Below are 14,063 nucleotides of genomic sequence, written 5' to 3' on the forward strand. Positions count from 1 at the left end.
GCTCTGCATTGCTTGGTTCATACTTAGGGAGCTGGGTTTATCTTAGGAATGACAGTATTGAACTAGATTGTGTCTAGAGAAGCATATGCATGGGGGTAAGTTGTAAATAAGTAAACGTTGAATGGACTAAAAATATCACACCTATTTGAAAGGGGTGTTTGGAGGTTTGTGGAGGGGTAGGACCTAGTTTTATAGATACATATTTTTTTCCCCAAAATTGTCATTAGGAAAAGAGAGGGGACTGACTGTACTGCTGATAAGAACTAGAGCTGATGGGAAGATGTTAAGGAACATCAGGTTCGACTCACGGAGGGAAGTGCTTTCTCAGTGCTGTTCACTAGTGGAATGACTTCCTGAGACGATGAATTCCTCAACACTGAAAGGATTAGAGCAGGTGACATTGAGCATCTCTCAATAAAGGATGACTCTTTTGAGTCTATGAAACATGTTAATGTTGTCTTCTACCAATTAAACAATAGTATGTCTAAAGAAATGAACAAATTCAATCCCTTGAGGGATTTTTTTCCCCCAAATATGGAGTCTAAATTCATAATGCTCTCTTTTTTGTTTGTTTGTTTTGGAGGCAACGGGTAAGAGGATTACAGTCCAATTTTAGTTTCTATTTATTTATTTATTTATTTTTTTAAATTTATTTATTTATTTTTGGCTGTGTTGGGTCTTCGTTTCTGTGCGAGGGCTTTCTCTAGTTGTGGCAAGCGGGGGCCACTCTTCATCGCGGTGCGTGGGCCTCTCACTATCGCGGCCTCTCTTGTTGCGGAGCACAGGCTCCAGACGCGCAGGCTCAGTAGTTGTGGCTCACGGGCCCAGTCGCTCCGCGGCACGTGGGATCCTCCCAGACCAGGGCTCGAACCCGCGTCCCCTGCATTGGCAGGCAGACTCTCAACCACTGCGCCACCAGGGAAGCCCTTTAGTTTCTATTTATTTGCAGATTTGTATGCTCTTTAATATCTCAAAGTTGAAGAAGCCAAAGTCCATTTTATACAAAACAGAGCTGAGCCTTCCAGAACATTTTGATATCCCCAAGACAATCTGCATTCCTCGGATTCCGGAAACTCAAGCTAAATTGACTCAATATCAAGGAACTAAATCTGCAGAAAAAACAGGTAACCAATAACGTGTAGACTGCAGTATCTAGCACTGTCTCAGGTACCTGCAATACTAAAATACAAAGAAGAGATTGTTAACTAATAGGATGTTCGTAATATAATTGAAGAGATAGTCCAGCTACATAAATACCAATTGTTGAATGATACTTTACGTTATAAATAACCAATATACTACATCATAGTAATTTAAATTATGTACTGAATTTGGGTGCCAAATACTGGTACTGAAATTTACTGAAATTTGCCAACCTGTCTTTGTTAAAGAGTGGTTATCTGATTAAAACAATAAGTGCTCTTTGAAGAAGGTGAGCTCTTGTTTTCACAGTGAACTTGGTTACAGAAGTTGCGCTGGAGTTGAGGCTTAAGCTGGCTCTAAAGGATAGGAGGGATATTGATGGCAAGAACATATCAGAGGAGAAAAATGCCATTTATGAGTAATTTATCTTTCATCTGGACAAGGGTCTGTTTTAGTTGAGTACCTACTTTTGGTCTCCTTTATTCTGTGTATTTGTAATCAGGCAAGACTAAGTCATTTAACAGAATACTAACATTTATATTATTAAATACAGTGATAAGATGTAAAAACTGTGACAAAAAAGTATTCAAAAATTTTTTTCTTTTTCTTTTTTAATTGGAGTATAGTTGATTTACAATGCTGTGTTACTGCTATACAGCAAAGTGATTGTGTGTGTGTGTGTATATATATATATACATACACACATATATATACACATTCTTATTTTTTTAATATTCTTTTATATTCTTTTCCATTATGGTTTTTCATAGGATATTGAATATAGTTCCCTGTGCTATACAGTAGGACCATGTTCTTTACCCATTCTATATATAAAAGCTTACATCTGCTAACCCCAACCTCCCATTCCATTCCTCCCCCATCCCCCTCCCTGTTGGTAACCACCAGTCTGTTCTCTATGTCTGTGATTCTGTTTCTGTTTCATAGATAGGTTCATGTGTGTCATATTTTAGATGCCACAAATAAGTGATATCGTATGGTATTTGTCTTTCTCTTTCTGACTTACTTCACTTAGTATGATAATCTCTAGTTGCATCCATGTTGCTGCAAATGGCATTATTTCATTCTTTCTTATGGCTGAGCAGTATTCCATTGTATATATGTTGCACATCTTTATCCATTCATCTGTCAATGGACATTTAGGTTGTTTCCATGTCTTGGCTATTGTGAATAATGCTGCTATGAACACTGGGTGCATGTATCTTTTTATTTATTTATTTATTTATTTATTTATTTTTGGCTGTGTTGGGTCTTCGGTTCGTGCGAGGGCCCTCTCCAGTTGCGGCAAGCGGGGGCCACTCTTCATCGCGGTGCGCGGGCCTTTCTCTATCGCGGCCCCTCCCGTCGCGGGGCACAGGCTCCAGACGCGCAGGCTCAGCAATTGTGGCTTACGGGCCCAGCTGCTCCGTGGCATGTGGGATCTTCCCAGACCAGGGCTCGAACCCGTGTCCCCTGCACTAGCAGGCAGATTCCCAACCACTGCGCCACCAGGGAAGCCCCATGTATCTTTTTGAATTATACTTTTGTCTGGATATATGCCCAGGAGTGGGATCACTGGATCATATGGTAATTCTATTTTTAGTTTTCTGAGGAACCTCCATAATGTTTTCCACAGTGGCTGCACCAACTTACATTCCCACCAACAGTGTAGAGGGTTCCCTTTGGTCCACATCCTCTCCAGCATTTGTTATTTGTAGACTTTTTAATGATGACCATTCTGACTGGTATGAGGTGGTACCTCATTGTAGTTTTGTTTTGCATTTCTCTAATAATTAGCGATGTTGAGCATCTTTTCATGTGCCTGTTGGCCATCTGTATGTCTTCTTTGGAGAAATGTCTATTTAGGTCTTCTTCCCATTTTTGGATAGGGTTGTTTGTTTTTTTGTTGTTGAGTTGTGTGTGCTATTTGTATATTTTGGAAATTAAGCCCTTGTCTGTCACATCATTTGCAGATATTTTCTCCCATTCTGTAGGTTGTCTTTTCATTTTGTGTATGGTTTCCTTTGATGTGAAAAAGCTTGTAAGTTTGATTAGGTCTCATTTGTTTATTTTTGTTTTTATTTCTATTGCCTTGGGAGACTGACCTAAGAAAACATTGGTATGATTTATGTCAGAGAATGTCTTGCCTATGTTCTCTTCTAGGAGTTTTATGGTGTCATGTCTTATATTTAAGTCTTTAAACCATTTTGAGTATTTTCATGTATGGTGAGAAGGTATGTTCTAACTTCATTGATTTACATGTGGCTGTTCAACTTTCCCAACAGCACTTGCTGGAAAGACTGTCTTTTCCCCATTGTATATTCTTGCCTCCTTTGTCGAAGATTAATTGACTGTAGGTGTGTGGGTTTATTTCTGGGTTCTCTATTCTGTTCCATTGGTCTGTATGTCTGTTTTTGTGCCAATACCATGCTGTTTTGATTACTGTAGCTTTGTAGTATTGTCTGAAGTCTGGGAGGGTTATGCCTCCTGCTTTGTTCTTTTTCTTCAGGATTGCTTTGGTTATTCTGGGTCATTTATGGTTCCATATGAATTTTAGGATTATTTGTTCTAGTTCTGGGAAAAATGCCATGGGTAATTTGATAGGGATCACATTAAATCTGTAGATTGCTTTGGGCAGTATGGCCATTTTTACAATATTAATTCTTCCAATCCAAGAGCATGGGATACCTTTCCATTTTTTTGAGTCGTCTTCAATTTCCTTTATTGATGTTTTACAGTTCTCAGCATATAAGTCTTTCACCTCCTTGGTCAGGTTTATTCCTAAGTATTTTATTTTGGGGGATGCAATTTTAAAAGGTATTGTTTTTTTTACATTCCCTCTCTGATATTTCATTGTTGGTTTACACCAACAATGCAACCAATTTCTGTATGTTAATGTTGTATCCTGCTGCCTTGCTGAATTTGTTTATCAGTTCTAGTAGTTTTTTTGTGTGGGATCTTCAGGGTTTTCTATATATAGTATCATATCATCTGTATATAATGACAGTTTTACCTTTTCCCTTCCATTTTGGATACCTTTCTTTTTTTTTTCTTTTCTGATTGCTGTGGCTAGGACTTCTGATACTATATGAATAGAAGACGTAAGAGTGGGCATCCTTTCTTGTTCCAGATTTTAGCAAGAAGGCTTTCAGCTTTTCACCATTGTGTATTATATTGGCTGTGGGTTTGTCATAAATAGCTTTTATTATATTGAGACATGTTCCCTCTATACCTACTTTGGTAAGAGTTTTTATCATGAATGGATGTTGAATTTTGTCAAATGCTTTTTCCGTACCTATTGAGAGGATCATGCGGTTTTTGTCTTTTTCTTTTGTTAATGTGATGTATTACATTGATTGATTTGCATAATGTTGAACCATCCTTGTGAACTTGGGATGAATCCCATTTAGTCATGGTGTATGATCTTTTTTATGTCTTGTTGGATTTGGTTTGCTAATATTTTGTTGAGAATTTTCACATCTATATTCATCAAAGGTATTGGCCTGTAATTTTCTTCTTTGGTGGTGTCTTTGACTGGTTTTGGTATCAGGGTGATGGTGGTTTCATAGAATGTCTTTGGGAGTATTTCCTCCTCTTCAGTTTTTTGGAAGAGTTTGAGAAGGATTGGTATAAGTTCTTTGTTGTTTGATATAATTTGCCTGTGAAGCCATCTGGTCCTAGACTTTTGTTTGTAGGGAGTTTTTTTTTTTTTTTAATTAATTAATTTATTTATTTATTTTTTGGCTGTGTTGGGTCTTTGTTTCTGTGCGAGGGCTTTCTCTAGTTGTGGCAAGCGGGGGCCACTCTTCATCGGGGTGCGCGGGCCTCTCACTGTCGTGGCCTCTCTTGTTGCGGAGCACAGGCTCCAGATGCACAGGCTCAGCAGTTGTGGCTCACGGGCCTAGTTGCTCCGCGGCATGTGGGATCTTCCCAGACCAGGGCTCGAACCCGTGTCCCCTGCATTGGCAGGCAGACTCTCAGCCACTGTGCCACCAGGGAAGCCCAGTGAGTTTTTAAATTATAGATTCTATTTCACTTTTAGTGACCAGTCTGTTCAAATGATCTATTTCTTCTTGATTCAACTTTGGTAGGCTAAAGTATTCAAAAGTAATTTACATTTTTCTTTCACTTTTTTCCTAGTTGGTGGATAATAGTAGGAATATAATTTCTTTATTAGGGCTTTTTATTTGTTATCTTCCTATGGCTTTGTGTTAACTATACAATTTTTCTAAATCTGAAAAGGTGATTGCAAATAATAAGGTACAGGGTAATCTGTTCACTTTGCCTTCCTAGGAGATCTGAGAACCCAGATTCAAATGCCAAGTGGCCAAGCAGGTAACAAGGATTTATGAATTGGGTCTGGTCTACGACAATAGGGATTATGGGGCCTATGACAAACTGAAGAGTAGATGCCCTGTCTACACATTCAAATTCCAAAAATAAAAATAAAAATAAAAATAAAATCCTGAGCTAGACAAACAAGTGTGAGGTCATGTTTGACTGACCAACTGTCAGTTTGAGACCTTTCAGGTTAAGTTGTTGTCTGTTTTTTTAATCTTTATTACCTCCAGCTTTTCTATGTGCTATTAAATTTTTAAATGAAGAATTTATTTTCATAACATTTTAATCCCTTTTGAGATAACTGGATAAAGCTGTGTGCATTATAAACCTGGCTAGGATTGTCCATTCAGGCCATTCATTTATTCAGCTGTTCATTCAGCAACACTGTTGTGCATTAATTCCTTTGGGCAAAATGATGAAAATTGCCATATTCATCCCTTTGAAGCACTAATAGATAAGTAGCTCTTGTAATACAAAGGGATAAGTATTGATAGAGAGGCACTTATACAGAGTATGTTTACAAATAAAGCTAACATTAATACAGTTGATTATAGAGGGTAATTCAAATTTAAAAGAATTTTCATTTTGAGAGAACAAATAACTAAGGATACATAGCATAGGCTTGCCATGAAACTCACAGTATAGTCTTACAAATGAAGACTGTGGCATATTAAGATGCTGTTTAATTATAAATAAGTATGAAGTGATTTATATTTGAAAGTCTTTCACTCAGATATTTTTCTAAGAGTAATATGTGTCTTTCATATCAACTGTTAACTATCATTTTAGTAAGAAAATTATTGTGAAAATTAAGAAAAAATAGAACTGCAAACAATTTTAAAGGATTATCATAAAACTTTTACAATGTAATTAGCCAATCATGGTTCATGTCTAACTTAATTGTCTATGCAGTTGAGTTTATAGAGGAAGCTTTAAGCCCAAGTTTCTGTTTTCATTTCCTTCAGCATACATTTAAATAAAGTAAGTTTACATAAACAGAATATTCTAACTCAGGATAGTAGCAGGTCAAATAAAATACATACCCTTAGCAATGTACATTCTATTGTTAAGCAGTGGACTTGATTAATGAAAAGGAAAAGAATGTAAACATTTTTACTTTAATAAATAACCTTCTATTAGAATTTGAAGCAAAGAATATTAGATTTAAGGGTTTAAAAAACTTATTTTTATGGTATAAACTAATTTGAAGAGAACAAACCAGCAAATTCCTAGCAATAAATATAGTAATGTAAAAGCAAATTTTTTTTTATGGGTGGCTTAGAGAAAGAAAGAAATAACAAGTGTTTATGTGGAGAAGTGGAGGTAACCCAGTCTTCCTGCTAATTTCAGGAAAGGGGTGGAAGTAGAGTCATATAATCTCTTGAAGTTCTAAACTCATTAAAAAGAACTAGTTTTGATGTATTAAAAAATGGCTGACTTCGGCCCTGTCATATTAATGTTGCCTATCAGTCTTTACTTTTTTGAAATTCGTAAATAAAATTCCACATTTCTGATTACATAGCTGTTACCAAAATTGTTAAAAATAATCTACTTAAATCTGTATTTATTTCAGCCCCATCATTTAGAAAAATATTATTTTTTCCACTCTACCATTTAACATTATAATGCTTTCATCAGAAGGAAATGAAGCTGTAAAGAAAGTGCATGTGCACATAGTAGGTGCACCAATCTCTGTAGATGTGACAGATATACATGTATGACAACAGTTTCCCATAGAAAGGATACATTACTTGTCCGACTTCACAGATCTCAGAGATCCTGTGACTCCTTTATGATAGTGGACTGTGGTAGGTCTAACGTTTGTTGAGCACCGACAATACGCAAAGCACTGCAAGGGTTGGTTTGTGTACATTTTCTTTCTTTTTTTTCCTCCAATTTATTTATTGTTTAAAATAAATTTATTTATTTATTTATTTTTGGCTGCATTGGGTCTTCGTTGCTGTGCACGGGCTTTCTCTAGTTGTGGCGAGCAGGGGGGGCTACTCTTTGTTTGCGGTGTGTGGGCTTCTCACTGCAGTGGCTTCTCTTGTTGCGGAGCATGGATTCTGGGTGTGTGGGCTTCAGTAGTTGTGGCACACGGGCTCAGTACTTGTGGCTCGCAGGCTCAAGAGCGTAGGCTCAGTAGTTGTGGCGCACGGGCTTAGTTGCTCCGAAGCACATGGGATCTTCCTGGACCAGGGCTCGAACCCATGTCCCCTGCAGTGGCAGGCAGTTTCCTAACCACTGTGCCACCAGGGAAGTCCTGTGTACATTTATTCATTTAATTCTCCTGATAGATATTTCTGTCTCAGACCCTATTTAGGCATTAACTTCTATTTGCTAATCTGTGTACTCTTGCATTTCTCACAGCAATCTTTCCAAAGTGTTATTAGTCTTTTCAAACATCCTCTTCACTCCAGTCTTTTCCCCATCTCCAACCTCCACTGGACAGTGACTGCATCTACTCTCTCATGGAGGAATAGGGGCTTCATGAACATATACTCTTCCTTAACCCCCTTATTGCTTTCACCCCAGTCTCTGAATAGTAGGAATCTACTCTATCAACCTTCCAATGTGTATCTTTTATCTTATCTCAGAACCTATTCTTGGGCTCTTCTCCATCATTTATCACAGCTTTGTCTTCTCTGAGAACAGTTCCTTCACTTTTGGCTCCCAAGTGTTGTCAAACTTCAAAAACTAAAGAAACTCCTACCTTTCCCTTGGCAAACATATTTCTCAGTAGAGGGATCTGCATTTGCATTTTCTATTCATGCATGATGTTCTCAACTTCTCAAATCTGGCTTGTGCTACCGCTGTAGCAAAACAGCTAGTTGCTTTCAGTGGACCATTCTCAGTCTACATCTTACTGAATCTCTATAGCATTTAACCTGGATGATTAAGCATCTACTCTTAGAATTCTAGGCATTTGAGATCAAGGCTTTATCCTTGTTTCCTGCATTTCTTCTCCATCCCCTTGACAAGATTTCTTCTTAGTCTCTTTGTGAGTTCTTCCATTTACCCCATCAATATGGGAATCTTCAAGGTTCTTCTTGCCCTAAAGGGGCTATTATTACTTTTTACCCATCCCCTAGGGGATTTTGTACACTCCCATAGTTACAACTACCATTTACATCACCAATATTTATCTCTATTCCTAACCCTTTCCTTCTGTTTCCAACTTACATATTCAGAGGCAGACTAGTCATGCCTACCTAGATATATATGCAAATAGATATACAAGTAGATAGATAGATAGATAGACAGACAGATAGAAAGATATAGAGATATATCCCTCTAACTCAAAATGAATGCATTATTATTCTCCATTTATTTGTTCCTCACTACATAATCTTTATACTTTCAGATGGTGGGACTTGGCCTGTCTCTTACATTAGAAATCTGGGCACGCTACTTGAAGCTTTTTTCTTCTGAGCCCATACCTGAAATTCATCTTGTAGTCCTAAATTTTCTGTAGTTTATTTCCTTTTCTTTTTCTCTACTCCCACTGTTATGATTCAGGTGTTCATCATCACTTCACAAAATGAGAAAATAATCACATCTCTCTCTTCTCTCTTTGGTGCAAATTTAAGGAGATAACATTATGTCAAGAATTAAATGCCTTATGGTATACCTAATAAATGTTGGCTATTAATAATATTCTAATCCCATCACCCTTTTTACACTTCACCTTTAGGCACAAGAATTATTAACTCTGACTGTGAAATATTACTGAAACATTTAGTGATTTTAGGTACAGACTTACTCTGATTCTAAAGGAGCATAAACTTTATGAGTCTTCACTTTTTCAACCCCCCTTTCTAGACCCTATACCTACTTTTATATTTGTAATTTTACATTCTTTCTCTTGAAGAAGGCCCCCTAAATTGTGAAAGCCTCAGGCTGCAGAAAATTTGGACTTTTCCCTGGTTGTAGATATTGACTTAAAATATCATCTACTTGTGGTTCTGGGGATGTTGAAATTTATGAACAGGATGAGTTCTATGGACCTTAAATAGGTATAGGTAAGCAAGAAAACTCCAGTGGATCCAGGAGCACTTATCTAAGTCACCTCCCCAATATCAAAGGTCTTATGTGTTCTGTGCCACCCATGAAAACTCTGTTCAAGGGCACTCAAACAAAATGCTCTGGGCTGATTTTGCTGATCAACTTAAACAGAGCTCAGACCCTCATTCCTAAAGATTATCACTTCAGTTTCTAGCACTTTGTGCTGTTGACCCAGTTTCTTCTTCTCTCCCAAGGGATACATGGCAGACATATTGGAAATGCATATTGTAGGAACAGTGTTTTCCTTCTTTCCTTCCCCCATCTAATTCCAGTTTTCCTAATTTTCTAATATTTACTAATAATTAGCAGTCAAATAGGTGACAAATATCCACTAAATCCTTCCATGACAATGATCATGTAAAGTGATCATAAACATGTAGTAAATATTTGCTAGTAATAACTAACACTGTAGGTAGTTCTACCCATTTTACAAAGATTAAATGCATTATTGTAATGCCTAAATTATCCTTCAGTATGAAAAAGACTGTAAAATTGTTGCAATAAAATGAACCTAAATTCCTGCTTAAAATTTATTAAATATTCTTTGAAAAATAAACCCTACATCTGCATTATATCAAATAACCGCAAATGTATTTCAAATAGAATAAAAAATAAATTTAACAGTATCATTTAAAATGTTAGTTTTAGTGATTAAACTTAATTGAAACAATCTACTATATTTTCAGCATTGCCAGTGGTCACCTAATTTCAAAAGTGTGCTTTAATTAATTTTCATCAACATATCTTGAGTTAAACTTGTATTATTATTATATTACATTTGGTTTTGGCAAAAGCTGTTTTCAAATTTGCAAAGGCTTTTTGAAATAAAATTACTTTAATTCACTTAGAAATATAATTCAAATCCTCTGCATTTTCCACATAGGATCACAATTGTAAGCCATCAAGTTCGATTACAGTGTATAAAAGAATGGGAATAGATTTTGGAAGGAAATTTGTAATCCATATACTACATCGAAATCTCTCAAGAAAGGCAAAGGACACACAGCTCTGTTATTAGTCTTTAACTGTATATTTCATTACGAATATAATAGGTTCTGTTATAGTCTAGCTTCTGAGAATACTTGCAAGTATAGTCATATAAGTTAATACCTGTCACTTGAATTTACGTCAAGTGAAAACTAAAAAGATATTCACCTATATTAATTCTCAAAACTTTATTCTCCTATTTATTTAGGTATTCCATTTCTAACAGCTTTATTGAGATACTATTCACATACCGTGCAATTTACCAACTTAAAGTATATAATTCAGTGGTTTTTAGTATATTCATAGATACATGTTACCATTACCACATTCAATTTTAGAACATTTATATGACCTCAAAAAGAAACACAGTAACCTTTAGCTATCAACCTCTTATCATTCATCCCTCCCTCTAGCCCTAAGCAATCGTTAATTTACTTTATCTATATATAGATTTGGTATTCTGGAGATTTCATATAAACGGCATCATATAATATGAGGTATTTTTGTGACTGGCTTCTTTCACTTAGCATAATGTTTCTATAGTTCATCCATGTTTTATCATGTATCAGAACTTCATTCCTTTTAATGGCCAAACAATATTTCATTGTATGACTATACCATATTTTGTTTATCCATTCGTCATTTGACGGACATTTGGGTTGTTTCTACCTTTTAGTTACCATGAATAATGTTGCCATAAACATTAGTGTACACGTTTTTGTGTGCAAATGTTTTCATTTCTCTTGGGTGTAATACATATACACACACACACACACACACACATACACACACACACATGCACACATCCATAGCTGGGAGTAGAGTTGTTGAATCATATGGTAACTCTGTGTTTAAACATCTGAGGAACTGCCAGACTGTTTTCCAAAGTGGCAGTTCCATTTTACGTTACACCAGCAGTGTATGAGGGTTCAAATATCTCCACATCAACAGTAACACTTAACTATCGTCTGACTTTTTTATTGTTGCAATCCTTGTGGATGGAAATGATATCTCATGTGATTTTGATTTGCATTTCCTTGGTGTCTAATGATGTTGACCATCTTTCCATGTGCTAATTAGCCACTTATATATTTTATTTGTACAAATGTCTAGTCAGATCCTTTGCCTATCTTTTAAGTTGAGTTGCCGTTTTATTATTGAGTTGCAAATGTTCCATGTATTCTAAATACAATACCTTATCAGACATATGATTTTCAAATATTTTATCCCATTCTATTGGTTGTCTTTTCATTCTCTTGATAGTATTCTCTGAAGCAAAAAGTTTTTAATTTTGATGAAGTCCAGTTTATCTTGTTTAGTTGTTCCTATTGTTCTTGCTTTTGACGTCATATCTAAGAATCCACTGCCAAATTCGAGTTCATGAAGATTTAGTCCTCTGTTGCTTCTAAGAATTTTACAGCTTTAGTTCTTGATTTAGTTCTTTGATCCACTTTCGTTAATATTTGTATCTTGTTTGAGGTAATGTCTAACTTCATTCTTTTGCATGTGGCAATCCAGTGGGCTTGTCACCATTTGTTGAAAACACTGTTCTTTTGGCATTAAATGATCTTGGCACCCTTGTTGAAAATCAACCGTTTATTCCTGAATTCTGTTTTATCCCATAGATCTGTAGGTCTATCTTTATGCCAGTACCACACTTTTCTTAATACTATTGCTTTGTAGTAAATTTTGAAATCAGAAACTGTGAGTCCTGCTGCATTGTTCTTTTTGAACCATATTGTTTTGGCTGTTCTGGGATCCTCACATTTCCATATGGATTTTAGAATCAGTTTGTCAGTTTCTACAAACGAGCTGCTGGCATTCTGATAGGTATTGCATTGAATTTGTAGATCAATTTTGGAAGGAGTGTCATCTTAATATTGTCTTCTGATGCATGACCATGCAATATCTTTCCATTTCTTTAGGTACTCCTTAGTTTTTTTGTAGTTTTAAGAGTGGAAATTTTGTATTTCTTTTGTTAAATATCTTCCTAAGTATTTAATTCCTTTTGATAACATTGTAAATAGAATTGTTTTCTTAATTTCATTTTTGGATTATTCATTGCAAATATATAGAAATACAGTTGATTTTTATATATTGAAATTATATCATGTGACCTTGTTTATCTGATTTTTGATTCTAATATATTTTACTGGATTCCTGAGGATTTTCTATATACAAGATAATGTCATATGCATATAGAGATAGTCTTACATCTCCCCTTCTAAAATGAATTCTTTTAATTTCCTTGCCTAATTGATCTGGTTAATATGTCCAGTATGTTAAATGTAAGTGATAAGAGGGGACCTCCTTGTCTTCTTTCTGAGCTTAGGAAGAAAGAGTCCAGTCTTTAAATTCTCATGATAGCTGTAGGTTTTTCATAGAGGCCCTTTATGAGACAGAGGAAGTTTCCATCTATTCCTAGTTTGTGTCATTTAAGTTATCTAATTTTTGGCATACAATTGTTTATAGCATTCTCTTACATTCCATTTTTTTTCTGTAAAACAGAAGTAGTGCCCCCACTTTCATTTCTGATTCTAATAATTTGAATATTTTCTCTTTTTTCCTTGGTCCATTTAGCTAAAGGTTTGTCAATTTTGTTTATCTTTTCAAAGAACTAGCTTATAGTTTCAGTGATTTTTCTCTATTGTTTTATCTTCTCTATTTCATTAATTTCTCCTTTAATCTTTATTATTTTTTTCATTCTACTTCTTTAAAGCTTAGGTTGTTCTTCCTTTTCCAGTATCTTAAGGTGGAGGGTTAGGCTTAGATTTTAGATCTTTCTTCTTTTTGTAATAGTCATTTACAGCTGTAAATTTCCCTGAAGCACTGCTTTAGCTGAATCCCATAAGTTTTTGTATGTTCTATCTCCATTTTCATTAATTTAAAAATATTTTCTAATTTCCCTGGTTTCTTCTTGACCCATTGATTAAGAGTGTATTAAGAATAATAATAGAGGGACTTCCCTGGTGGCGCTGTGGTTAAAAATCTGCCTGCCAATACAGGGGGCACGGCTTCAAGCCCTGGTCCAGGAAGATCCCACATGCCGCGGAGCAACTAAGCCCGTGTGCCACAACTACTGAGCCTGCGCTGTAGAGCCCACGAGCCACAACTACTGAAGCCTGTGTGCCTAGAGCCCATGCTCCGCAACAAGAGAAGCCACTGCAATGAGAAGCCCGTGCACCGCAACAAAGAGTAGCCCCCACTTGCTGCAGGTAGAGAAAGCCCGTGCGCAGCAACGAAGACCCAACTCAGCCATAAATAAATAAATAAATAAATTTATTAAAAAAGAAAAAGAATAATAATAGATATTTTGAAAGGCAGGTTGAAATATTATGAGCCATGCAATATATAAGTTAGATAAATGTAAAGCTTCTCTGTTCAGAACTAGAGAAGATGCTCCACAGCTCTGTTTGCTTGTCCTTCCCTGCCTCCTATTGTATCCCCAGTAGTGGTTCATGAAGCAGATTCTCATAAGGCTGGGGTTCTGGTGAATACAGGTTTTAAGCCACTGATTTGCTCCATCCTCC

The 14,063-nt window shown here is 36.1% G+C and overlaps 1 protein-coding gene across 1 annotated transcript in view; it reads left to right on the plus strand.

Moving 5' to 3' along the window:
* Nucleotides 1-14,063, plus strand: part of CFAP47 (cilia and flagella associated protein 47) — a gene marked incomplete at its 5' end in the record, with an annotated part of 301,208 nt that overhangs the window by 91,137 nt on the left and 196,008 nt on the right. The window contains 1 exon segment of the mRNA XM_057537629.1: nucleotides 950-1,124. Coding sequence (XP_057393612.1) covers nucleotides 950-1,124 — 175 coding nt within the window.

The sequence above is a fragment of the Balaenoptera acutorostrata genome, chromosome X (assembly GCF_949987535.1).
Source record: "Balaenoptera acutorostrata chromosome X, mBalAcu1.1, whole genome shotgun sequence".
In the NCBI taxonomy this organism is placed as follows: domain Eukaryota; kingdom Metazoa; phylum Chordata; class Mammalia; order Artiodactyla; family Balaenopteridae; genus Balaenoptera; species Balaenoptera acutorostrata.